The sequence below is a fragment of the Oncorhynchus nerka genome, linkage group LG3 (genome assembly GCF_034236695.1).
Source record: "Oncorhynchus nerka isolate Pitt River linkage group LG3, Oner_Uvic_2.0, whole genome shotgun sequence".
Lineage (NCBI taxonomy): Eukaryota > Metazoa > Chordata > Actinopteri > Salmoniformes > Salmonidae > Oncorhynchus > Oncorhynchus nerka.
In genome coordinates, this window is record NC_088398.1 from 43,365,281 (window position 1) to 43,392,920 (window position 27,640).

The 27,640-nt window shown below is 42.0% G+C and overlaps 1 protein-coding gene across 3 annotated transcripts; it reads right to left on the reverse strand.

The window, feature by feature from the left end:
• On the reverse strand, positions 1-26,175 carry LOC115108347 (activin receptor type-1C-like). 3 transcript variants are annotated; one of them, XM_029632564.2, is made up of 9 exons: positions 25,958-26,175; positions 14,184-14,414; positions 7,535-7,786; positions 6,747-6,977; positions 6,406-6,573; positions 5,548-5,704; positions 4,849-4,973; positions 1,591-1,721; positions 1-157 (listed from the first exon to the last, which is right to left on the reverse strand). In XM_029632564.2, the coding sequence occupies exons 1-9, from the start codon at positions 26,025-26,027 to the stop codon at positions 32-34; spliced, it is 1,491 nt and encodes a 496-aa protein (XP_029488424.1). In that variant the 5' UTR covers positions 26,028-26,175; the 3' UTR covers positions 1-31. The 3 variants fall into 3 exon arrangements, with proteins under 3 accessions (XP_029488424.1, XP_029488433.1, XP_029488442.2); XM_029632573.2 differs by lacking the exon at positions 1,591-1,721; XM_029632582.2 differs by lacking the exons at positions 14,184-14,414; positions 25,958-26,175 and adding an exon at positions 11,900-12,036.
• Positions 26,176-27,640: the final 1,465 nt, after the last annotated feature.

Below are 27,640 nucleotides of genomic sequence, written 5' to 3' on the forward strand. Positions count from 1 at the left end.
GGGGCAGCAGCCAGTGGGCTAGCTTACCAAGCTAATCTTTGATGTCCTTGAGTACAGTCACCTGAGAGACGGTCTTCTTGACCCTCAGTGCGGTGAGACGAGCTGCAGCATTGGCGTACCAGCACTCGCGCATCAGCTTGCCTATCACCCGCAGTGCCTAACGAATCAAGAGTGATTTTTATCAATGAACAGGCCCAGATTGTACATGGTCTGACCAGACTTTTACGGTAATTTAACACAGGCTCTTATCCAGAGCGATTTACAGTAAGTTCATTCAACTAAGGTGCAATGCCTTTCGAAAGTATTCATACCCATTGACTTATTCCACATTTTGTTGTGTTTCAGCCCGAATAAAAAAAAATATATATATATTTTTTGTTCTCACCAATCTACACACGCCCTAATGACAAAGTGAAAACGGGATTTTGGAAAAATTTTGCAAATATATTGAAAATATAGAAATATCTCATTTACGTAAGGACTCACACCCCTGAGCCAATACTTTGTAGAAGCACCGTTGGCAGCGATTACAGCTATGAGTCTTTTTGGGTAAGTCTAAGAGTTTCCACACCTGGATTGTGCAACATTTGACCACTATTCTTTTCAAAATGATTCAAGCTCTGTCAAATTGGTTGTTGATCATTGCTAGACAACCAATTTCAGGTCTTGCCATATATTTTTTAAATAGATAACTGTAACTCAGTCATTCAGTAACATTCACTGTCTTCTTGGTAAGCAACTCCAGTGTAGGTTTTCCCTTGTTTTTTAGGTTATTGTCCCGCTGAAAGGTAAATTCACCTCCCAATGTCTGGTGAAAAGCAGACTGAATCAGGTTTTCCTCTAGGATTTTGCCTGTGCTTAGCTCCATACTGTTTCTTTTTTATCCTGAAAAACTCCCCAGTCATTAATGATAGAATTAGGGACCTTACTGATAATGTTATGTGTTGGGTACAGAGATGAGGTAGTCATTCAAAAACCATGTTAAACACTTATTGCGCACAGAGTGAGTCCATGCAACTTATTATGTGACTTGTTAAGCAAATGTTTTCTCCTGAACTTACTTAGGCTTGCCATGACAAAAGGGGTTGAATACTTATTGACTCAAGATATTTCAGCTTTTCAATTTGTGAACATTTGGAAAAACATAATTACACTTTGACATTATGAGGTATTGTCTGCAGGCCAGTGACAAAACTAAATTAAATCCTTTTAAAATTCAGGCTATAGCAAAATGTGGAAAACGTCAAGGAGTCTGAATACTTTCCGAAGGCACTGTAGGTAACACAACCCCATATCACAGTCATCGCAAGTAAAAACCTTTTCACAAACAGCAGTTCAATTTATAATTCAAAATGCTAGCCAAGTTAGCATACAGTATTTACCTTATGGCACTGTAGTGGTAAAAAACAAAAACATTCCAGACTAGGGTTTTAAAATTCAGGTAGCTTCACCTAAATTCCCAGGCTTCCCGGTTGGAGTATTCACAGATTTACTGCTGATTCCAGGAATCCTCCAACTAGAAAAACATGGACATTTTGGGGAACTTAACCGGAATTCAGCGACCCTATTACAGTCGGAATCGTATCTCACCTCGCAGCTCTGCCACTGGTTGGGAATGTTAGGTCTCAGTTTCTGGTCACAGACAATCTTTCTCATGTCCTCCACAGAGGGATCTGAAGGCACCATATCATAGTAAGGCAACTGAAAATCTTCTTGAAGTCCTTTGGGAAAAATTTTTAAAAAAAAGATTTTTTTTATCATCAGTTCCACGGCACAAATGTATCTCCATGAGTCCCCCCCCGTCCCGTCCCGTCCCGTAAGTAAGCATTTCACGGTTAGTCAATAAAATGTGATTGGAATGTTGTCTGCATAAGGATCTGCAGTGTGTATAGTATTTGTAATTTACCCCTGAAAATCATATGTTGATACAAAATCACAGCATATCCCCCAAGGCAAAGAAGGGGGATATCCTGTGAAGCCTGTGAAGACAGACCAAAGTAGAGAGGGGGGGGGGGGATATGCTGTGAAGCCAGACCCAACATACTATAAGTCATAGTTATTCATTTCAAATCAATTGAGAATTTCAGACACACACATTCCAAATACAAACATAGAAAAGTTTCAGCAACAAGTGCATGACTAAATATTGCATATTTCAAATGGAGTACTTCAAAAATACCAGAATACACATTGTAGAATGAGTAGATCACTACATAAACGAATTGATAGCTTCATAACTCAGAACAGTAAATAAAAGGACATTAAATTCACTACCCATTTAACAAACATTTCCCTTTAAAAAAAAAAAAAGAACAGGCTACGTAGACAGGATCCTGGATCTCCTCTTCAATGAGGTCAGCCTTGATCCAGCGCCGTATGTGAGGAAGCTGTGTGAGCTGTCCATCCCAGGACACCGGTCTGCCCAGTGTGAGAGGCCTGATAAGGAGGAGGCCATAGCTGGATTTGTGTCCCGCTTCAATCTTGGGAATGACTGAAGCCAAGTGGGTGACTGAAGCCCACTTGATCAAAGTGGGGCACATGGACCCCCCCCTCCCCCTCCTCTGCATCAATCCCTGTTGTTAGTTGCATATCCTAAAGCCTTACTTGACTTTTTCAAGCATTCGGACGGGAGATGAGTGTTACAAATTGTACAAGTCAATGGGGTACTGCACACTGTAGGGCGGCCGGGTGCCTACACAGTGCCTTGCAAAAGTATTCATCCCCCTTGCCGTTTTTGTTGTGTTACAACCTGTAATTTAAATGGATTTTTATTTGGATTTCATGTAATGGACAGACACAAAATAGTCCAAATTGGTGAAGTGAAATGAAAAAAATGACTTAAAAAAATGTAAATGTGGTGCGGGCATATGTATTCACCCCCATTGCTATGAAGCCCCCTGATCTGGTGCAACCAATTACCTTCGGAAGTCACATAATTAGTTAAGTGTGTGTAATCTAAGTGTCACATGATCTCAGTATAGAGTTGAAGTCAAAAGTTTACATACACTTAGTTTGAAGTCATTAATACTAGTTTTTCAACCTCTCCACAAATGTCTTCTTAACAAACTATAGTTTTGGCAAGTCAGTTAGACCATCTACTTTGTGCATGACAAGTATTTTTTCCAACAATTGTTTACAAATTATGTCACTTATAATGGGTCAGAAGTTACACATCTGCAGTCCTCATGCCTCCTTGCAGCATGTTCACACAGATGAGCAGGGACCCTGGGCATCTTTCTTTTGGTGTTAGTGTCTTTAACAACCGTTCCACAGGTGCATGTTCATTAATTGTTCATGGTTCATTAACCAGCATGGGAAACAGTGTTTAAACCCTTTACAATGAAGATCGGTGAAGTTAATTTGTAAAAATCCAACTATCTTTGAAAGACAGGGTCCTGAAAAAGGGACATTTCTTTTTTTGCTGAGTTTAGATGGCTAGACTATATTTGCTTTGCTTATATGGTGGTGAGGACAGTAGTCCTACTGACAACTTCAACAGGACGAGGATCAATTGATGTTTACGGATCATGAAAAGTATGCAGTTACATGCTGTATAACTCTGATCAGAGAGATACATGTGGAATATTCTGAAATGTGAAGTTCTGACAATACTCTTCAAGAGGTGATGATTATAAAAACAAATAGTTCTAACATTTAACAATCCCTTGAAAATGGCACATAGTTGTCATTGGTTTTAGCAGAGCTGGTGGTCTCCTTGCCCCCCGGCAGCCAAATCGAACACTCTGCACCATATCATGACGTGTTATTGATAACAACCCATGCCAGCAGCATACCACCCTGCATCCCACTGCTGGCTTGTTTCTGAAGCTAAGCAGGGTTGGTCCTGGTCAGTCCCTGGATGGGAGACCAGATGCTGCTGGAAGTGGTATTGGAGGGCCAGTAGGAGGCACTCTTCCCTCTGGTCTAAAAGAAAATATCCCAATGCCCCAGGGTAGTGATTGGGGACACTGCCCTATGTAGGGTGCTGTCTTTTGGATGGGATGTTAAACGGGTGTCCTGACTCTGAGGTCATTAAAGATCCCATGACTCTTAATTGTAAGAATAGGGGTGTTAACCCTGGTGTCCTGGCTAAATTCCCAAACTGTCCCTTATATGGTCACCTAATCATCCCCAGCTTACAATTGGCTCTTTCTCTCCCCTGTAACTATTCCTCAGGTTGTTGCTGTAAATGATCATTTGTTCTCAGTCAACTTACCTGATAAAATAGGCTCAGAATGACCTTGTTACCTGGCAATGACCACAAGGGTATTTTAAAAAGCTGTCAGTCAAGGTGCGCTCATGAATATAAACTCCCTGACCACTCTGCCTGTTCTTTCAGGCTTCCTGATAGTTAGAGATGAGAGAAAAAAAGGTACAGCTTGATTAAATTCTGAACATTTTAATAGTGTAAAAATATTACGGGTGACGTTTTGGTCATTCAAAAAGGCATTTTTTACTTGTGCTGTACCTTTAATATTTATAAAAGTGACGAATCACTGAATAAAGTCATTCGAGTCATCTACCCAAATAAACCAATAACTGCATCAGTCACTGCTCCAGTGTAATTTATTCCAGTGCATTACCTGCACCGACTGGACACTTCCATTCCATTTGCTTAAGGTTGCTTTTGTACCAACAGTTAAACGACTTGACCTGTGTCCGAAATGACACCCTATTCCCTACATAGAGGTTCCCTGGTCAAAAGTAGTGTACTATACAGGGAATAGAATATTAGCTTCAGCTTTAAATAGTGTCATTTCTAGGAGTGTATTCGTTGCACAGTCTGTGGATTTCCATTTTATTTGCTTCAGTTTGCTTCTTCTTTTTTTTTTTTTAAATATAACTTACCCCTGACGGAACACCTCCGTGCCAGTTCCCAGAACACCAGGCCCAGGGAGTAGATATCGGCCCGCTTGAATGACTCAAAGCTGCTCATATTGATCGTGTCATCCAGCAGTTCTGGTGCCATGTACCTGCCGGGAGGGAGGATACACTTGTTAACTCCTAATTAACTGGGTTTTAGGGTGAGAGAGTCAACAATGACGCATATGTCCGTTCGAGTAAGAAGACTCAATGTCCTGGCAGAGATACGCAGACAGGCAGCAGGCACACAGAGATACGCACGGTCAGTTTATTATTATAGATACAGGGCTCCATGTGAGCTGTGGTGCAATCATTCTGCTAACAGTTTACAAGCAAAGCATATGGTGACCCTAAAAATTTTTTAAAAAGGAGCTCTGAATGATGGAGAGAGCACGTGGAAGGGGATCACTGTCAATTTCCTAAACGAAAAGGGTGCGAGTGATGTGAGGTAAAGACTTGGCGTGTGTGCCAAATGGCACCCTATTCTCTAGTGCACTACTTTAGACCAGAGCTGTGGCATTTGGGACATACACAAAGCCAATGTGAGACCTTCATGAACACCGGCCCAATATTTATCCCTCCATCTCTCTAAAAGGACATAAAGATAAAATACTAATAATTGAATAAGTCGATTAAAGTGGCCAATAAACATGCCCTTCTCTCAGGTAAAAGCTGCCTCGTTACCTCTTTGTTCCTACTCTGTGATTCGACGGTATGTCGATGGTGTTGGTGCTGGAGTCGTGTTTCACAGCCAATCCCAGGTCTGCTATGACGGCTGTCCCATTCTTCTTCACCAGGATGTTCTTAGACTTGATGTCTCGGTGGGCAATGGCAGGTTTCCCTGTAAGACAGATGCCAAATCAGAGTTATGTTACATGTCATTTCAACTTGCTAACGTGACACATGGGGTTTTGCTGTCCCTGTTGTATGGCCCTTGCAAAATAGATGTCCAGGGCTAGGAATAATAGATAATAACACATTACAATACAGTTATACTTCATGTCATTTCAATAACTTGCTAACAGAAGTCTGGTGCTCACAATAGATTAACAGTAGTACTGTGTACACATCTGTCACAAAGAAAACCCATTCAGAAGAAAATACCGTAGGTGTCATATTGTAACTATTGAAGTAGGGCTTTGGTTATGAATGTGACAAGGTCACTACAGCAAGTAACTAGCAACACCAAGAAGTGTGCTTGGGATAGTAGCTAAGAATAACAAGGTGCTCCACGAAAGAGGATTTTCTGCTGTTCGTGCTCTGTACAGTAGGAGGCCCTCACCTAGTCACAGTGAGTAATCTTCTGACCTTTGGTAAATAAATACATGTGAATCCTGTGGGATGTTAAATAGATCATCTATAGCAGGAATGGCATCATTGTAACACTAGACTGACAGATACACGGGTCTGCAATTGTTACTGAATTGGAGGCTACTATACTGCAAAAAAAGAGCCGAGGGCAAATATATATATCTGTGGAGCTGTGGCTAGGACCTGTAGTGCCCGATCTAGGCAGAGAGTATTGCGGTGCCAGTCCCTCACCCTGTGTGCCAATGATCTCCATGTGGAGGTGTGCCAGACCGCTGGTGATGGACAAGGCCAGGACGATCATGCCGTCCACAGACACTGTGTACCTGTTCAGGTAGTCGAACAGAGAGCCGTGCTCGTGGTACTCTGACACCAGCCACAGCTGGGTCCAAGAGCCGTTATCTGCAATGCAAAAACAGCAAAGGGCATGGTCATACACCTGAAGTTAGTGTATGCGTACAGTCCTATTGAGAACGTTGGTCTCACATGGTCAAAACAATAGAGATGACCCTGGTCAAAAGTAGTGCACTTAATGAGGACCAGGGTGCCATTTGCCCAAATGTGTCAATAAGTACCTTTGTTATCGGCTGCGATGAATCCCAGGATGCTCTCGTGTCGGAGCATGATGGTCTGGTAGATCTCTGCCTCTCTGAACCAGGACCTCTCGTCTCGGGATGAGAAGATCTTCACCGCCACATCCTCCCCTCGCCACCTCCCTCGCCACACCTCCCCGAAGCGGCCCTTCCCAATGGTCTCCTGCAGCACGATGGTCCGAGCTATTGTCCGCTGTACCAGCAGCGGCAGCCCTGTGAAACAGAAACTAAATCAGTTTAATCAGGGTTTCATGTTTTATTTTTTTTACCTTTATTTAACTAGGCAAGTCAGTTAAGAACAAATTGTTATTTACAATGACGGCCTACCCCGGATGGCATTGGGCCAATTGTGCGCCGCCCTATGGGACTCCCAATCACGTCCGGTTGTGATACAGCCTGGAATTGAACCAGGGTCTGTAGTGACGCCTCTAGCCCTGAGATGCAGTGCCTTAAAACGCTGCGCCACTCGGGAGCCGTCAGGAGTTACAACTGATCTGCCAGGAACATCATCTCTCTGAACTCGACTTGTTTCTCTCACTTCCTGCCCATTGTGGCCATATCAAGCAAATAAAATGGTGTTCAATATTAAAACATCAGATTTATTCGCTACACTAACCATGAGGTCTATCTATCAGAGTGCCATTAGCCTGCTCTCCTCTGGTGTGCGCCTAAATGGAATTCCCATTACAGACCCATTGACTTGAAAAGGGATGTCCATTCCTGTGATTCTATTTCTCTGACTGCAAATGCATTTGTAGACTCTCTCTTACCGGAGCCTGAGCCGGACGTGCTCATGTCATAGATGAGATCTTTAATACACTTGTCGGGGGGCATGAGACTCTGGTCGTCCAGGGGCTCCTCCACGTCATTCTTGTGGGCCCTGTTGTTGGCACAGCGCTGGCCCTGCACCACACACACCCCCAGCAGGATGCTCACACACAGCAGGGCAGAGGGAACCAGGATGACCGCTGCCAGCTCCAGCCTGCCCCAGCCGGGCTCCTCCGAAGGCCTCTCAACATAGCCTACACAACACACAGAAGCATACACACCATACTATGTATTCAAAAACATAGTGCCTCATTCAGTAACAAGAAGGTCAGTAGATTAAAATGTGCAATGGCCCACACATTTGTGATATAAGATTTTTTTTAAACGTGGATGGAGAATGTTTAGGGATTTAAAAAAATATATATATACACTTCCTGAACTCAAATAATACATAGGCTAATACTTTTCGTGATCTCTATGCCCTCTAGTGGTCATTTTCAACTTTATTCATTAACCCATTACTTCCAACAATGTACAGTACGTCATGTAGTAACATACTGTACCAGCTTGTGGTCAAAATATGAAGCTGAAGAAATCTCACCAAAAACAAAGGCCCATTCTGTTCACCAGCAGCTAATGATGTTATGAATATGGTTGTGTCCCAAATTACAGCCAAAGGTAGTGCCCTACCTTTGACCAGATCCCAATGGGGTTGCCAGTATCATTTACTCCATGATCATTTAGTCAGACCGAACCTGGCCTGGGTGCTATTCTGCTTAAAAACAACTTTGACTTGCGAAACGATGTTGTGAGTTAGTATGGACACAGAAAGGCACAGTAACCCAGGCTCGACAGAAAACCATCAATCCAGAAAATCAATACAGCCCTTCAGCTAATCTAAATCCTCTCAGGATTTGCAGATGCAAAGTTAGGTTTGCAATTAAACAACGTTTCTAAAAGTCCTGTTCTTTGCCAGATGTTCTCAGGCAATCCGATTCGTCAGTAGCACAAGATACAGAAGCAGGGGTTTTACTGGGCATAGGTTTTATAAGTTCAGCTCGTGTTACCAATAATACAAATTCCATGGAGTCATGCACCGACTGCAAAATGCATCTTGGAGATAAGTATCTAGACTATGAATCACTCAACATATGACATGTCTCTGGCTGTACTGCCAGACATATACAGTGAGCCTAACTTTGTGTCGTTATTTGGGGAAATTAAACGAGCACTGACTGAATGACATTTATGCAAATGTCCTGGAATTACCATGGAAATACTAATACTTAAAAAGTACCAAAGCAGTTACTTTTCAAAGTTGGAATAGCCTTAATATCAACAAAACAGAAAGTGCACTCTAGAGCTTAAGTGGCGTCATGTTATTTTGACCTGATGGTCTTATCCCCAATTACAGCAATAGCCTTCGAGTGTCCTCGTCTAGTAAGTCGTCTTGCATCATTGACAGGGTGAGAACTGTACCCAGATTCAGACATGTGGACACGACAACCCGAGTCAACTATTTCATAACATGTCTTCTTTCCCTTTGACCTAAAAGCCGTTCTACCACACGTCCAAGTAGAGCAAAGCAAGTCACTCAACGAAGGGGGGGGGGGGGGGGGGGGGGGTTGGTCCGTCTCTAACCTCCATTGCCCTACTGGTGAAGAGATTGAATGTTTTTCAACATGCATATCAGTTTGGATGCACTTGGGACATATCTACTTCCCCATATGCTTTGAATAGGCCACTTATCTGTGTCTAATGTCGGTAGTGGCATGTGTAAGGACAGCAATCTCAAGTCATTCATCATTTTTTTGACATATTCAAATATTTGTATCCAAATCTCAATATCTCCACGACGGTATGAAACAACGTGTTCTTAAGACTAGGCAAATTTCTGGAAATCAACGTCCCCGGTTTGAAACAAAGAACAGTCATTATGACAAGAAATAGAGTCTATAGAACAGGCTTCCCCATTCAAAACATTGATGGGCATAATGGGTGGACAGGCAGCCATTGTAACGTACCCATTGGAGCTAGATCATATATTCCATTTCTATGCACTAGGCAGATTCAGCATTTTACATGCACAGAGCCATTTTATTGTAGATTTCAAACATTACAACTGTAGTGGGCTAAAGTGATCTCATCTACCCTTTGAACTTTCAGTCATGTGCTCTAACCGGTTACAATAAGATCCATAAAACATATCTAAATGAGCCTGTTTTCACGTGATCCATTGACGTCAGCGTTGTATATACACACACACTACGGTTCAAAAGTTTGCGGTAACATAGAAATATCCTTGTTTTTTAAAGAAAAGCAACACCAGGATGCGGGCCTTCTAGGCAGAGTGGCAAAGAAAAGGCCATATCTCAGACTGGCCAATAAAAAGAAAAGATTAAGGTGGGCAATAGAACAGACAATGGACAGAGGAATTCTGCCTAGAAGGCCAGCATCTCGGAGTCGCTCACCTCTTCACTGTTGTGGCTTTGAGACTGGTGTTTTGCGGGTACTATTTTTTTTGCCCCCTTTTTCTCCCCAATTTTGTGGTATACAATTATTAGTAGTTACTGTCACGGCTGGCTGCGACAGAGCCCGGGCTCGAACCCAGAGTTTCTGGTGGCACAGCTAGCACTGCGATGCAGTGCCTTAGACCACTGCGCCACCCGGGAGGCCAGGCGGGTACTATTTAACGAAGCTGCCAGTTGAGGACTTGTGAGGCATCTGTTCCTCAAACTAGACACTAATGTACTTCTCCTCTTGCTCAGTTGTGCACAGGGGCCTCCCACTCTTTCTATTCTGGTTAGGGCCAGTTTGCACTGTTCTGTGAAGAGAGTAGTACACAGCGTTGTGCGAGATCTTCAGTTTCTTGGCAATTTCTCACATGGAATAGCCTTCATTAAAATAGAGTGACGAGTTTTAGAAGAAAGGTGTTTGTTTCTGACCATTTTGAGCCTGTAATCGAACCCACAAATGCTGATGCTCCAGATACTCAATTAGTCTAAAAGAAGGCCAGTTTTATTTCTTTTTTAAATCAGCACAACCGTTTTCAGCTGTGAAAACACAATTGCAAAAGGGTTTTCTAGTGATCAATTAGCCTTTTAAAATGATCAACTTGGATTAGCTAACAAAGTGCCATTGGAACATAGGAGTGATGGTTGCTGATAATGGGCCTCTGTACGCTAATTTAGATACCCCCCCCCCCCCCCCAAAAAAAAATCAGCCATTTCCAGCTACAATAGTCATTTACAACATTAACAATGTCTGCACTGTATTTCCGATCAATTTGATGTTATTTTAATGGACCAAAAATGTGCAAAAAAGTGACCCCAAACTTTTATATATATAGATAGATATTATTTTAAATTTTTTTATTGTTTAACACTTTTTTGGTTACTACGTGATTCCATGTGTTATTTCATAGTTTTAATGTCTTCACTATTATTCTACAATGTAGAAAATAGTCCAAATAAAGAAAAACCCTGAATGTGTGTCACTGATTTCAAAGCCAAGATCAACTGTGACTTGAAGGCTAATGAAATATACTGGACAAAACATGTATAATAAGTATATGGAACAGATCCTTCTGTTTATTCTACTCATTCAAAATGTTTTACCTTTCATCAACATGTAAAAACGCAACATGTAAAATGCTTCATGAGCTGAAATAAACTAAATCCAGAAATGTTCCATATGCACAAGAACCTTATTTCTCTCAAATTTTGTGCACAAATGTGTTTCCATCCCTGTTAGTGAGCATTTCTCCATTGCCAATATAATCCATCCACCTGACAGGTGCGGCATATCAAGAAGCTGATTAAACATCATGAGCATCACACAGGTGTACCTTCTGCTGTGGACAATAAAATGCCACCTTAAAATGTGCAGTTGTCACATAACACAATGCCACAGATGTCTCAAGTTGAGGGAGCGCGCAATTGGCATGCTGACCGCAAGAAAGTCCACAAGAGCTATTGCCAGAGAATTTAACGTTAATTTCTTTACCATAAACTGCTTCCAACATCGTTTTAGAGAATTTGGCCTCACAACCGTAGACCACATGTATGGCGTTGTGTGGGTGAGCGGTTTACTGATGTCAACATTGTGAACAGAGTGCCCCATGGTGACGGTGGGGCTATGGCATGTGCAAGTATATGCTACGGACAACGAACAATTGCATTTTATCGATGGCAATTTGAATGCACAGAGATACCATGACGAGATCCTGAGGCCCATTGTTGTGCCATTCATCCGCTGCCATCACCTCATGTTTCAGCATGATAATGAACAGCCCCATGTCGCAAGGATCTGTACACAATTCCTGGAAGCTGAAAATGTCCCAGTTCTTCCATGGCCTACATACTCACCAGAAATGTCACCCATTGCGCCAGTTTGTGATGCTGTGGATCGTTGCGTACTACAGTGTGTTCCAGTTCCCGCCAATATCCAGCAACTTTGCACAGCCATTGAAGAGGAGTGGGTCAACATTCCACAGGCCACAAGCAACAGCCTGATCAACTCTATGCGAAGGAGATGTGTCGCGCTGCACGAGACAAATGTTGGTTGCACCAGATACTGACTGGTTTACTTTATTTTATGTATCTGTGACCAACAGATGTCTGTCTGTACTCCCAGTCATGTGGAATCCATAGATTAGGGCCACATTGACTTAAATTGACTGATTACCTTATATGAACTGTAAAACAGCTACACACACTTCATCCACAGGGATAGTAGTAAGTTATATCGTTGTCTAAGTGGCCTTTATGAGTTATTGATATAGCGCTTATCTTTTCTCTGTAGCTCGGGCAATTTGGAGGCTGTTCGACCGCTGTGCTTCGGTGCATCAAGGTCATAGCACAGGCACCGAAGAATAGAGGAAATAGAGAGTCTAGTTCGTGCCCTCTTAAAATACAAGTCCGTAGCCTCTTAAATACAAGGTCGTCAGCAATAGTGCAGTTCTCCTCTGAAACAGCAGAGATCGCTTTAACATCCCCGTATCCATTCATACCCGAAGTTGTTGTGTAGACGATCGTCTGTGAACAACTGACGAATGTTACCTTTAACAGCTTTATCATACTGTGTGTGTTGATTTTTCCCCTCAAAGAGTCTAAGTACACTCTGATGATTGGTCTGGGTCCTGTAGTGTCACTGTAAATCAGTTATTACCAGCCCTGGCCCTGGAGAGACACCGGGTGTGCAGGCCTTTGTTCTAGCCCAGCACAGTCTGATTCGACTTAACTATTCTAAACCTTACATATACGATTCTAGATATAAGAAGCTTTATGACACACACACACACACACACACACACACACACACACACACACACACACACACACACACACGTAAAAATAGTTCTATGGAAAAGGTCAGATAGGTCAATTATATGATATGAAGAGTACAATTCTAGGGTTTTGGGCTATTTAGGGAGCGAGCCGATGTTAACTTGCAAGGTACAGTGCTACTGCGAGCTGTACACTGAGCATACAAAACATGAGAAATGCCTGCTCTTTCCATGACAGACTGACCAGGGGAATCCAGGTTAAAGCTATGAACCCTATTGATGTCACTTGTTAAATCCACTTCAAATCAGTATAGATGAAGGTGAGGAGGATTTTTAAGCCTTGAGACATGGATTGTGTATGTGTGCCATTCAGACAGTGAATGTGCAAGACAAAATATTTCAGTGCCTTTGAACAGGTTATGGTAGTAGGTGCCAGGCACACCGGTTTGAGTGTGTCAAGAACTGCAACGCTCAAGAGTGTCCTGTGTGTATCAAAAATAGTCCACCACCCAAAGGACATGATGGGAGACTCCACCCAAAGGACACCCAATGAACAGAGGTACTTCTGAGGGGAAAAAGGGGCACAACTCAATATTAGGAAGGTGTTGCTAATGTTTTGTACAGTCATTGTATATCCATTTCGAGGCCTAAATCGTAATAATATACATTTGGCCGATTATAATGTGTACAAACCCTCACATTCCTAATGAAGAGTAACTTTGAGGAGAGCAAAGTGAAAAAAAGGGAGAAGCATGTGGATGTTATACAGCTTCAAAGCACCATAACTAACTACAGATCTTCCATACCGAGCAGTAACAGAAATCAGGCGACGTTGAAACGTCAAAGACGAGAACGTTTACTCACAGAGGTCGCCGTGTTGAGAACAGCAACATGTACCGACAGCTTTAACTAACCTACCTCTAAGCCCTCTACCGTCGACAAAGCAGGCGGTTCGCTCTAACCAATTCCACGCGCCTGGCCAGACGAGGTGTCTATAAACCTGACGGGCGGGATCACTGGCAGGCGGCGGGTAACCTCTGACAACATGATGTCACGGGATACGCTAGGCCAATCAATGGTAGCTCAGCTCGTCTGGCTAGACCACGGTCTGAGCGGGAAATCCCTCCTGGAATGCGCTCTAGCTACAAACGATGTCCGCATGGGTTTTCTATTTCTTTATAACGCTTTCCTTTGGTAGAATAAACACAGGTCAGGCTGAGAGTATTAAATGGTTAAGGGACATGTGTTTGAGTTTCGAAAACCATGGGGTTAAATTCCAGAAAGTGAAAACCATAATGATTGGGCAATAGATTCTAATAACAGTACAATAGACTTTGCAATAAGTAGCATGACTTTATAAGTACCTGGATGCAGATGCAGGGTCTCGTTGTTGCAGAAGTCTGTGAAGCAGCAGTTCCTCTTGGAGACGTTCCGGGAGCTGTAGCAGAAGACCTGTCCCCTCATCTCAGCCGGGGACAGACAGGACTTGACGGCCTCCTCCTTCCCGTTGATCAGCATCACAGAGTTCCAGCAGGCCCCGTCTGCACCCGTCTCACAGGTGTTGTTGGCACATAGCTGGCACACACACTTCAGAGCTGAAACGCAACAGTGTGACATTAGATGCTTGGCTTTCTACGTATACGCTTCTTAGTAAACTCCCAAGTTTGTGATTTTCTAGAGCCTTTCTTGCATATCACTTAGACTTCTGAAGAACAACATTAACAACTGTATACCTTGTGTTTTAGGACAAGCCGTCTCAGGTACCTCATGGAAACCAGTTGTTTTATCCATTTAGAACCATTTTGCATACATTCTTTCAACAATACAATTGGAGGCGCTCAGTTGCCATTGACCAATGTCTACTACAGACCTCTAGGGATAGTGGCCATTATGGCTAGTGGCCACTCGTACTTTTGAAGCTGAAGCATCCTACCTGTTATGTAATCCTGGACATGCTCTTAAAAACAAATAAAAGAGTATTCTATAATGCCCTTTAGTTTAACGCCCAGATAATATTGTGCTCTTCTTGGATGCCTACCCACTCCTGTCCTGTTTTGATAAAGCCACGAGGACAGCAGGGCTCTCCTACTCACAAGGCATTGGTGGTCTATTCTGTAGGATGGGACAAGTAGAGGAAGGGGGATGACCATCCTTCCTCAGTGAATTTCATTTTTTTTTTATAGTGAAACATTTAAAAAAATTATCCTATACTAAATATATAGACATGTCACCAAATAATTGATTGCAATAAAGATCTACAGTAGCCTAAACAGCACCATGTAGAGTGCACCATGGTGTAGCCGGAGGACAGCTAGCTTCCGTCCTCTTCTGTGTACATTGCCTTAAATACAAAACCTAAGAGGCTCATTGTTCTCACCCCCTTCCATACACAGTAATTAATAACAACTTCCGGAGGATGTCCTCCAATCTATCAGAGCGCTTGCAGCAAGAACTGACATGTTGTCCACCCAATCAAAGGATCAGAGAATATATCTAGTACTGAAAGCATAAGCTAAAGCTAGCTAGTTGCACTGCAGTGCATAAAATGTGGTGAGTAGTTGACTATGAGAGAAAGACAATAGTTGAACAGTTTTGAACAAATTAATTTCCTAAAAAAAGAAGGTGAAGCAAGAGAGAGATATATTTCGTAATTGTTTCTACTTTCACTTACTTAGCTAGGGATGCTATGTTAGCTATCTGGCCATGACTATCCAAACACTGGAACTCTTTCAAGTCAAGGTAAGCTTTTGGTTTTACTAATTTATTGCCACCGGGGCCAGCCAGTGTAACTACCAAATTGCTTACTGACTGTACACTGTACTCCATGATTGTAGCAGGTTTAACTTACTAACACGTTAGTTCTATTAGCTATGATGTTACTTTAGCTAATATGGTGACAACGATGTAGGCTGTATGTAGCAGTTATGATAGGAAGGTTTGGCTTGGAAAGGTTCTTTCACTTGGTCACAGACAGCTGATGTGTTGTGCAAGCGAAGGGAAAGGCTGAGAGGTGGAAATCGCAGAGATGCGAGTAGGAATACAACAAGCTGTTTGTATGTGGCTGCTATGAAAACGGCACCGACCGCCACTGGATGGGACTACGTCCAACTTTTATAGGAGTAGAGGTAATGTTTGCCTGGTTGATACGGAGCTGTAGGGAATCTCTCATGTCCTTAACTCGGGTCCCTGCTACATGTCTGAGCAAAGCTCGATTTCCCAGACTATCAGAACACCCCACAACACTGCTGATGGGAAGATGAATAGACTAATCCATTCCAAATATATATTTTTGTTTTAAACAGTGTGGTAATGTATTCACTTGTCCAAATGCCTTTACAATATTCCTGGGTGACTTCCTCCATCACTCAGTTAATTTATGGAAGATCTACATAGGCGTACAGAGGCCCATTATCAGCAACCATCACTCCTGTGTTCCAATGACACGTTGTGTTAGCTAATCCAAGTTGATCATTTTAAAAGGCTAATTGATCATTAAAAAAAACCTTTGCAATTATGTTAGCACAGCTTAAAACTGTTGTGCTGATTTAAAGAAGCAATAAAACTGGCCTTTAGACTAATTGCGTATCTGGAGCATCAGCATTTGTGGGTTCGATTACAGGCTCAAAATGGCCAGAAACAAACACCTTTCTTCTGAAACGCATCAGTCTATTCTTGTTCTGAGAAATGAAGGATATTCCATGCAAGAAATTGCCAAGAAACTGAAGATCTCATACAACGCGGTGTACTACTCCCTTCACAGAACAGCGCAAACTGGCTCTAGCCAGAATAGAAAGAGTGGGAGGCCCCGGTGCACAACTTAGCAAGAGGACAAGTACATTAGTGTCTAGTTAGAGAAACAGATGCCTCACAAGTCCTCAACTGGCAGCTTCGTTAAATAGTACCTGCAAAACACCAGTCTCAACGCCACAACAGTGAAGAGGCGACTCCGGGACGCTGGACTTCTAGGCAGAGTTGCAAAGAAAAAGCCATGTCTCAGACTGGCCAATAAAAAGAAAATATTAAGATGGGCAAAAGAACACAGACACTGAACAGAAGAATTCTGCCTAGAAGGCCAGCATCCCGGAGTTGCCTCTTCACTGTTGTGGCGTTGAGACTGGTGTTTTGCGGGTACTATTTAATGAAGCTGCCAGTTGAGGACTTGTGAGTCGTCTGTTTCTCAAACTAGAAAAGCTGAAATAAATCATTCTCTCTTCTATTATTCTGACACTTCACATTCTTAAAATAAAGTGGCCATCGTAACTGACCTAAGACAGGGAATTTTTACTAGGATTAAATGTCAGGAATTGTGAAAAACTGAGTTTTAATGTATTTGGCTAAGGTGTATGTAAACTTCAACTGCATCTGGGATGATGCCAGCTCACTCCACACCAGTTTTTCCCCATCTGAGCTGGGGTCAAAACTAGGCTACCTGTCGCTCCATCTACCATTGATTGTTTACATTATACTCTGCCCTTCCTATAAGCCATAGTGAAAGTAGAGGACTTTCTTAGTGTGCCTGAACAATGGCAAGCATGGGCAGGCACACTAAGATGGAGGGTTTCTGGCATAGGAGGCACTCTACTGTGAACAGATGTCTGGTAAATTATACCTAATCATAAAGTGCAGACAGAGAGAAAGTAGCTACACTCAACCTAACCTGCCAATGGTAAGACTGCAAATGAGGCAGAGTAGATGAGTGCCTGTTTACAAGAAAGAAAACTAAATGGGTGGAAAACAGCTCCGACAGGCAGGCAACCTGTGGCTCTGGATATATGTCTTAATTGCCATCTGGGGTTGACAATCATGACAAATCGATATAAAACCACATTGCAAATTGTTTTACTACTAGCAGCATGTACTGTTTATAAACGGTCATTGATTTGAACTGTACTATACGAAAGCAACTCATAATTCTCTCATAGTGATGATTGGATCTCCCTTGCCGTTCTTGCTTATCCCCATGGGTAGAATTGTGATGATTATGGAATTTTGGGTAACGATAAATTGTCATACATTAACTATGTCAATTTGCAAGTCATGTTTGTGGAAAAATGTTTTGACCTTGTAATGCATCTTTTTTTTTAAATTATATCTATGAACTACACTCCTCTCCGTATGCATTTGGACAGTGAAGCTAAAATTGTACATTTGGCTCTATACTCCTGCATTTTGGATTTGACAAACGTTTCATGAGGCGACAGTAGAGAATATCAAAAATAGGGGAGAGTTGTATTATTATTATTATTTTTTAATTGGGCACAGGGGAGGGTAGTGCTATTTTTACTGGTTTACATTCGTCCTTTTGGAAGTTTTACTATACAATTTCTTCCATCCTAGCCAAATGTCTGTCTAGATCTGCAATAGGCTAACTACTAGCAATCATACCACACAAAAGTCCTTCAAAGCTGCACCAATTTTCTATAGAAATTCCCAATAACAAGGAGGAATAGCAGATAGACAGCGGAGAGACCAGGTGCGTCATTGCGCATTGAAAGAACATTGAAGGCAAGAGACACGAAGATCGAAGAGCTTCCCTATTGATCTTGTTTAGGGACGATACAATGACCCTAGACTACAATACCACAATGCAATGAATCATTAATTCAACTTCTATTGCACTTTTAATTACAAAAAGAATCACAAAGCTCTTGAAAAAGCAAAACAAACAAGAATAAAATACAGATATGATAGAGTAGGTCTGGATTACGATTCTTTGTTAGTTTAAAGTGGAGTGTTTCAAGACTCAAACAGATGGCGCGACAGTCAAGAAGGAACCACATAGGATGAGCACAGTTCACTCTCTTACTTCCTATTGTAACCGTGGAATCTCTGGTCTTGTAGAATGAGATGAAGTTTGTTTTTGAGCTCTCTCTCTCACTCAGGATAATTGTGACAGCTGCTCATACCTTCAGATGATAACCTCCTGAGCAATCAAATTGTCACTTCCAGCTCACCATGCATTGTAGTCCTCTTTATTGGGTTAGGAGACCGTCAGACCAAAAAATAAATAGTCTGGTGTATTCAAATCAAAATACATTAGTTAGCATTGCTACTGTAGCCTGGCAGAATTGCTAGCTAGCCATCTTTAGAAATATGATTTTCCATTAATTCATAGGCAGGAAACAAATAGACGCAATCCAGACCTTATCTGTACACATTTGGCTGTTCAAAAATACAAAATAAAATAAGAAAAAAGTAAGGAGTGTCAAACAAAAAAACAGAACAAATATTTAAATGTACAGGAGCCCTCTGCCTAGGTGACCTCACGGCGCCACGGAACTTCAATTGTATTGTTGTTTTTAAGTGGGTACAAAATTCTACTCTACGCTATAAACTGCAGTGAATATCTCATTTGAATTACTGATCGAAAGCTCTGTGATTTGAATGTTTCATTCTGTTTGGATAAGTTGTGGGTCTACACTCAAAAGTTCAAAAGGTCTAGAAAAGCACAGTAGCAGGTCAGTCTGGCTGTATTCTGAGATGAGTCGTAACAGACGGCACATCATTCTCCCAAGTTGTCCCATAATAATGTGACCACATATGCGCCCAGCTATTCAGGAAATGTACTTACTTCCTATTGGGTTAAACAAAGCTGTAAACGAATCCAACAAGTTTTCAAAGTCACAAGCTTGATGGAGTCATTATGTGCAAGGACTGTGGGACCAAATACTGAACTCTGACTACCTTAATACACTAAGTGATTTTATCATATACAGTGGGGCAAAAAAGTATTTAGTCAGCCACCAATTGTGCAAGTTCTCCCACTTAAAAAGATGAGCGAGGCCTGCAATGTTCATCATAGGTACACTTCAACTATGACAGACAAAATTAGAAGAAAAAAAATCCAGAAAATCACATTGTAGGATTTTTTATGAATTTATTTGCAAATTATGATGGAAAATAAGTATTTGGTCACCTACAAACAAGCAAGATTTCTGGCTCTCACAGACCTGTAACTTCTTCTTTAAGAGGCTCCTCTGTCCTCCACTCGTTACCTGTATTAATGGCACCTGTTTGAACTTGTTATCAGTATAAAAGACACCTGTCCACAACCTCAAACAGTCACACTCCAAACTCCACTATGGCCAAGACCAAAGAGCTGTCAAAGGACACCAGAAACAAAATTGTAGACCTGCACCAGGCTGGGAAGACTGAATCTACAATAGGTAAGCAGCTTGGTTGGAAGAAATCAACTGTGGGAGCAATTATTAGGAAATGGAAGACATACAAGACCACTGATAATCTCCCTCGATCTGGGGCTCCACGCAAGATTTCACCCCATGGGGTCAAAATGATCACAAGAACGGTGAGCAAAAATCCCAGAACCACACGGGGGGATCTAGTGAATGACCTGCAGAGAGCTGGGACCAAAGTAACAAAGCATACTATCAGTAACACACTACGCCGCCAGGGACTCAAATCCTGCAGTGCCAGACGTGTCCCCCTGCTTAAGCTAGTACATGTCCAGGCCCGTCTGAAGTTTGCTAGAGAGCATTTGGATGATCCAGAAGAAGAAGAATGTCATATGGTCAGATGAAACCAAAAATAGGACTTTTTGGTAAAAACTCAACTCGTCGTGTTTGGAGGACAAAGAATGCTGAGTTGCATCCAAAGAACACCATACCTACTGTGAAGCATGGGGGTGGAAACATCATGCTTTGGGGCTGTTTTTCTGCAAAGGGACCAGGACGACTGATCCGTGTAAAGGAAGGAATGAATGGGGCCATGTATCGTGAGATTTTGAGTGAAAACCTCCTTCCATCAGCAAGGGCATTGAATATGAAACGTGGCTGGGTCTTTCAACATGACAAGGATCCCAAACACACCGCCCGGGCAACGAAGGTGTGGCTTCGTAAGAAGCATTTCAAGGTCCTGGAGTGGCCTAGCCAGTCTCCAGATCTCAACCCAAAACATCACTGCTCTAGAGGAGATCTGCATGGAGGAATGGGCCAAAATACCAGCAACAGTGTGTGAAAACTTTGAAGACTTACAGAAAACGTTTGACCTCTGTCATTGCCAATAAAGGGTATATAACAAAGTATTGAGATAAACTTTTGTTATTGACCAAATACTTATTTTCCACCATAATCTGCAAATAAATTCATTAAAAATCCTACAATGTGATTTTCTGGATTTTCTTTTCTCATTTTGTCTGTCATAGTTGAAGTGTACCTATGATGAAAATTACAGGCCTCTCTCATCTTTTTAAGTGGGAGAACTTGCACAATTGGTGGCTGACTAAATACTTTTTTGCCCCACTGTATGTATGACTTCTTCAAATGGGGGGACTGGATACATAAAGTGCTTTCACTTCTAAATGGTAAAAATACACATTCTGTGTAACCTAATATGAAACATTTGATGTTAAATCCAAAATGTATAGAGCCAAATTTAAACTGTAGCTTCACTGTCCAAAAACATACGGAGGGAAGTGTTCTTGATGAATACAACACAACTTTGGTAACACCCAGTCTGACAAACTAATGTTCTTAACTGACTTGCCTAGTTAAATAAAAAAAGGTTACACACACACACCAAAAAGTTATTTTGTTGGCATTTACACATGTCCCCATTACCAGTAAAGCATAATCAAAACCTCTCGTTCACTTACTTGCCATGCTGTTTTGTTAATTTGTTCCATTGTTTCATTCTCAACCAGGAATTTATCATACATGTCAAGCAGTGGAGTATCAGCTCTGTGGTCTCTCTTCCTCGGTGGGCACAGTCCCTGTGTCCGTTTCCATCTTGTCCAGCTGTGTCTAACATTTCAGGTAAACCCTGTTTCTTGTCTGCATTGAAGTAGCAGTCCTTGTACCTAGCATCGAAGATGGTGACGACACAGTGAAGAGGCTCAGAGAGAATGCCACCGAATCGCTTGTTCACAGCCTCGCAAATTCAACATGATTTATCTTCATATGACAAGAATTAAAAAGGATTTACCAGTAGATTGTCAACTTTATTCATGATGATGACTGCTAGCTAAGATTTTGAAAGTATGATGTTCAGTCCAATCAAAGCTTCTGTAGATATAACGTGATTTGACGTCATTTCATCTGTGGCCAATGACCTTGAGCCTTCTTGGATGGGCAGTTCTAATGTAACGCTATGGCAGCACCGAAGGGTTTGAATTTGAGCTCTACCCTTAGATTTGCCAGTGACGTAGTGTCCCCATGAGTGACAGAACACTGAGCCAATCATGGCGCAACTAGAGAACATTGCCAACCCCTACGCTCCGTATTTTCCGCTGGCTGCACCACCACAGAAAGCACTGAGCTAGGCTGAAACACCTGCATTTTGGAGTTGCCTTACTCAAGAAAGCAACAACAAAAAAAGAGACCATGTTTGTATGCGGCTTTATTAACTAAGTTATTTATTTATTTTTACATTGTTTGCAAACTGATATGGGACACGTATTAATGACAATGCCTGCTGACTGCAGGAATGTCCACCAGAGCTGCTACCAGATAATTGAATGTTCAATTCTCTACCACATACCGCCTCCAACGTCATTTTAGAGAATTTAGCAGTATGTCCAACCGGACTAACAATCACAGACCATGCATAACTAACCCAGCCCCTTCACATCCGGCTACTTCACCTGTGGAATCGTCTGAGACCAGCCACCTGGACAGCTGATGAAACTGAGGAGTATTTCGGCCCTTTTGTGGGGAAAAACGAATTCTGATTGGCTGGGCTTGGCTTGGCTCCCCAGTAGGTGGGTCTATGCCCTGCAGGCCCACCCACGGCTGCTCAGTCATGTGAAATCCATAGATAAGGGCCTAATGAATTTATTTCAATTGACTGATTTCCTTGTATAAACTGTAACTCAATAAACATGTGGAAAAACTTTGTTCAGTATAGTATACATTTACATTTACATTTAAGTCATTTAGCAGACGCTCTTATCCAGAGCGACTTACAAATTGGTGCGTTCACCTTAAGACATCCAGTGGAACAGCCACTTTACAATAGTGCATCTAAATATTTTAAGGGGGGGGTGGTGAGAAGGATTACTTTATCCTATCCTAGGTATTCCTGAAAGAGGTGGGGTTTCAGGTGTCTCCGGAAGGTGGTGATTGACTCCGCTGTCCTGGCGTCGTGAGGGAGTTTGTTCCACCATTGGGGGGCCAGAGCAGCGAACAGTTTTGACTGGGCTGCGCGGAAACTGTACTTCCTCAGTGGTAGGGAGGCGAGCAGGCCAGAGGTGGATGAACGCAGTGCCCTTGTTTGGGTGTAGGGCCTGATCAGAGCCTGGAGGTACTGAGGTGCCGTTCCCCTCACAGCTCCGTAGGCAAGCACCATGGTCTTGTAGCGGATGCGAGCTTCAACTGGAAGCCAGTGGAGAGAGCGGAGGAGCGGGGTGACGTGAGAGAACTTATATATACCAGTCAACTGACTATCCTGCCCTCCATCCATAGTGACAGTTGGATCGTTTGTCCAGATCTGCAATGTGTTAACTAGCAATCATACCACGCATACAAATTAATCAAATCTGCACCAATTTTCTATATAAAATCCACAAGAGAGAAATAGCTGATAGGCAGGACCAGGTCCGTCATTACAAATGATAGAAGAGTGCAGAGACGCAGCTCAAAAAGCTCCCTTATTGATCTTGTTAAGGCACAATACAATTATCCCACAACACCACAATCCAATGAATAATTGCATTATTGTTTTCAAGTGAGCACAATTCTACTCTAGGCTGTAATATGCAGTGAAAATGTAACTTGAATAATAGAGCAAAAGCCCTGTTATTTAAATGTTTCATTCCATTTGGATCAGTTGTGGGTCCACTCTCGATAGATTATAGAAAGGCACAGTGGAAAACCAGTCTGGTTCTATTTTTACTTCTAATACTGATGAGCTGTCTGTTGCCGATCATCATTCTCCCAAGTCATGACCACATAGGCCTACGTCAGGGTTACCCAAACCCCAAGGAGTGCACCTGTTGGTTATTGCACTAGCACTACACAGCTGATTCAAATAATAAATTAATCAACAAGCTTTGATGATTTGAATCAGCTGTGTAGTGTTAGGGCAAAAAACGTGCACCCTTTGGGGTCCCGAGAATCGAGTTTGGGAAACAACGGACTATATGCACCCAGCAGGCCCAGTTATTCAGGAAGGTTTAACACGCGTTCTGCTTCCTTTCCAATCCGAGGGGCTATTCGTCAACCGGGAACCTAATGCTTCAATACTTTTTAAAATGTATTATCTTTTACACCGAGTTTACAAAACATTAGGAACACTTCTTCTTTCCATGACCAGGTGAAAGCTATGATCCCTTATTGATGTCACCTGTTAAATCCACTTCAATCAGTGTAGATGAAGGGGGGAGACAGGTTAAAGCCTTGAGACAATTGAAACATTCAGAGGGTGAATGAGCAAGCAAAACAAAGGATTGAAATGCATTTGAACGGGGAATGGTAGTGGGTGCCAGGCGCACCGGTTTGAGTGTGTCAATAACTGCAACGCTGCTGGGTTTTTCACCCTCAACAGTTTTCCGTGTGTATCAAGAATGGTCCACCATCCAAACGACATCAAGCCAACTTGACACAACGGTGGCAACAATTGGAGTCAACATGGGCCAGCATCCCTGTGGAACGATTTCGACACCTTGTAGAGTCCATGCCCAGACAGAATGAAGCTGTTCTGAGGGCAAACGGAGGTGCAACTCAATATTAAGGTGTTCCTAATGTTTAGTACACTCAGTGTACGTGTGGCATAAACAACTAGTCAATGTTTTAATCTGATTACGCTACCTGCACACGTTCATCCACACTAATAATTACAGCATCCAAACTGCGCTAAATCCATTCCACTAAAGGATAGACATCTGTTACAAAACACGCAAAAGTTTAATGACATTCGGAGATTGTCAAACCAAGCCTTCGATCGATCCTGTTTCAAGTTAATGGCACAAGTACAGTTGAATGCCTTCCTTGCAAGCACTAAACCCAACAACGCAGCAACGTAAATACTAAAAATAACAAGTAGGAAGGAATGGATGCATTTTCGGTTTGTCGAGATTAACACCTCAAATTGAGTTTGTCAAAACTGGTGATGATGAACGCTCAAAATTACTAAATCGGTATGCATTTACGCGTTGTTTATTGGCTGTGTGTGGTGCATTGGCACAGAAATCTGTTGGTGGAAAATTATTTGCATTTGTTTTCTATGAGTATAGCATCCAAATGTTGAACATCTGATTTCCAGAATTTTTGTCTGCAGACGGCTCTGATCGTAGCGTAATCAAAACAGGCAGGGTGAGCTCGTCCGTGGTGGTCCGCGAACCCTCAATCGTCTGGCCGGGTAGACCTGCATGGAATCAACTGTGCCACCAAAAAAAAAAACACTGAAGTGGTAAAATCGATATCCTAGTTTATAAACAGAGTTGCTACAGTTATTGTTATTTATGGAGGTAATATAATTGTTTTTGTTAATTTTATGAGGGGGGAGGGTGTTAAATTTTTATTTTCAGTACAAGGGGAGGGTCATGTGAAAATATTTAAGGTTGCGGAGGAGGGTGCATTTTTGACACCTCGAGTTGGACCAGCAATGTAAAGAGGCTCTTATGATTTTACATTAAATCTACCTATTTAATAAATTAAAAAATCATAGTACTGCAGAGAACGTTTTTAAATAATAAAAAAAATGTAAAAGGTAATACAATGTGTTTGGTTCAGTTTAGAAAGATGGAACAAATTCAGTCTCAGCGAAATAAATTAATTTCAAGAGTAGAGTAAATTAGATTTATGACATAGTAGCCTACAGTTTGGCCAAGTCATATGAATTGAGCACATACATGTGAACTTCTATCACGTTGATTCCAAAATAAACCAAGCGCTTTAGACTGATCTTTTGACATGAGCTATTTTTCGTATGGTTAGAGTGTAATTATTTTACTTAATATTCAGGATACAAAATGTGGTAACAAAAATATGTACGCAAACTATATCATACATGAACTGCGGACATCATGTGATTGAGTCCACTCAAACTGTCAGGCTGTTGCCTACATTTCAAGTCCAACTGCAACACAGGACACAGAAAAACAGCCTACAATTACCGCCTAAACAAGTTATCACGAAACACATGATACATGCAGTGGTCGCACAAAGTTTGTTTTATAGCCTACCTGTGCTCAGCTGTGCGACGGATATAAATATCAACGCCGCTTCAACCGTGTTGAGCCTGGGATGAGTCATGGCCGGAGCCACATCTGCTTGGTTCGCGGACGCCCTGTCTATACCATGTTTCTAGAGAAAATCATGACTTTCGTGTTTAAATCCGTCACGTACACACTTCGCATTGCTCCACTGTAAATAAGCAGCGAGAGAGCTGAATAAGCAGGCAGATTTGCTCCGCCTCTGTCGACTGGAATTTAAAAGGATTAACGCTCCCCAGCTAGCACATTAAAAGTTCTGGGGACCTCTGTTTTTGGTTTCACATTGGTTGTGGGAAGTAAGCCACATAGATTTCCAGACCCGCAATACGAATTGTTTTGCAAACAGAAGTGAACATTTTGCCTGTTCTGGGAATGTTCATTTTTAGGTTACAGGGAGGTTCTGAGAACATTTTACTCTGGTTCCCTGAAAAAAATCTTGGGAGGTTTTTATCAACTCTCTGAGAATGGAAATCATAGTTTTTAAAACCAGTTGAACTGACAACAACTGACAGATTCGCTATGGCTTTAACCATCAATCTAGCAAGAGGGCAATATTTTCTTAATTTAGTAGTGTTGTCCCAGCCCCCAGAAAGCTGTGACCTTTGGTTTTCACCTGGAATTGTTTATTTATGTCTGAGGAAATCAACTATTGAACCGATATGATCTAATACACAATAAAAGTATAATACAACCTATACAAATATGATATGATAAATAAATAAGCCTTTTCATACTTTATATGTCCATATATAGTTCTGTTTTTCTACCTAAAATATTTCACCTTCTTTATTACTTTAACAAACATATCATGACGCTGGTGATGTTCACAAATGTTACATATTTTGATATCTAAATCTAAATCACCAACAGGTGTCCCTCCTATAAACAAGGGGAGAAGGGTTATCTAAAGAGCTCAATGTGTCTGCCTACAAAACAAAACAAATGTTTGACTTCCACACAAAATGACTTCTTCTTCTTACTTATTTTAGGTTTAAGGAAGTGCGTAGGTTGCATATTTCTTGCCAAATTCAAAAGCAATATAAAAGCATATAAATAGGCCTGTCTGGATTTGATTAGAGCTTTGATCTGGGTTGATTTGATTTGATTTGATTTTATCGAAAATGCAAGCCTGATGCTACCTGAGCCTGATGAGCCATACATTAAATCAAATAAAATGTTATTTGTCACATGCACCCGGCTTCCGCCTAGCCACTCTACCATGAAGGCCTGCTTTGGAACCAACAAGACTCTTCCTAGAGGGGAGTCTTGGTCAGGGAGGTGAAGGGCCTTGGTCAGGGAGGTGATGAAGAACCCGATCATTACTCTGACAGAGCTCCAGAGTTCTTCTGTGGAGATGGGAGAACCTTCCAGAAGGACAACCATCTCTGCAGCACTCCACCAATAAGGCTTTTATGAGAGAGTGGCTAGACGAAAGCCACTCCTCAGTAAAAGGCACATGACAGCCCGCTCTGAGTTTGCCAAAAGGCACCTAAAGACTCTCAGACCATGAAAAACAAGATTCTCTGGTCTGATGAAACCAAGATTGAACTCTTTGCCCTGAATGCCAGGTGTCACGTTTGGAGGAAACCTGGCACCATCCTTACAGTGAAGCATGGTGGTGGCAGCATCATGCTGTGGAGATGGGACAGGGCA

Bases quoted from the DNA above. Each gene is read 5' to 3' on its own strand.
- LOC115108347 (XM_029632564.2), bottom strand. From the start codon at position 26,027: ATGACTCATCCCAGGCTCAACACGGTTGAAGCGGCGTTGATATTTATA. The intron at 1,722-4,848 runs GTAAGTTATATT...TTTTTCCCAAAG, and splicing joins ACGGAGGTGTTCCGTCAGGG to GACTTCAAGAAGATTTTCAG. The intron at 158-1,590 runs GTGAGATACGAT...TTGATTCGTTAG, and splicing joins ACCAGTGGCAGAGCTGCGAG to GCACTGCGGGTGATAGGCAA.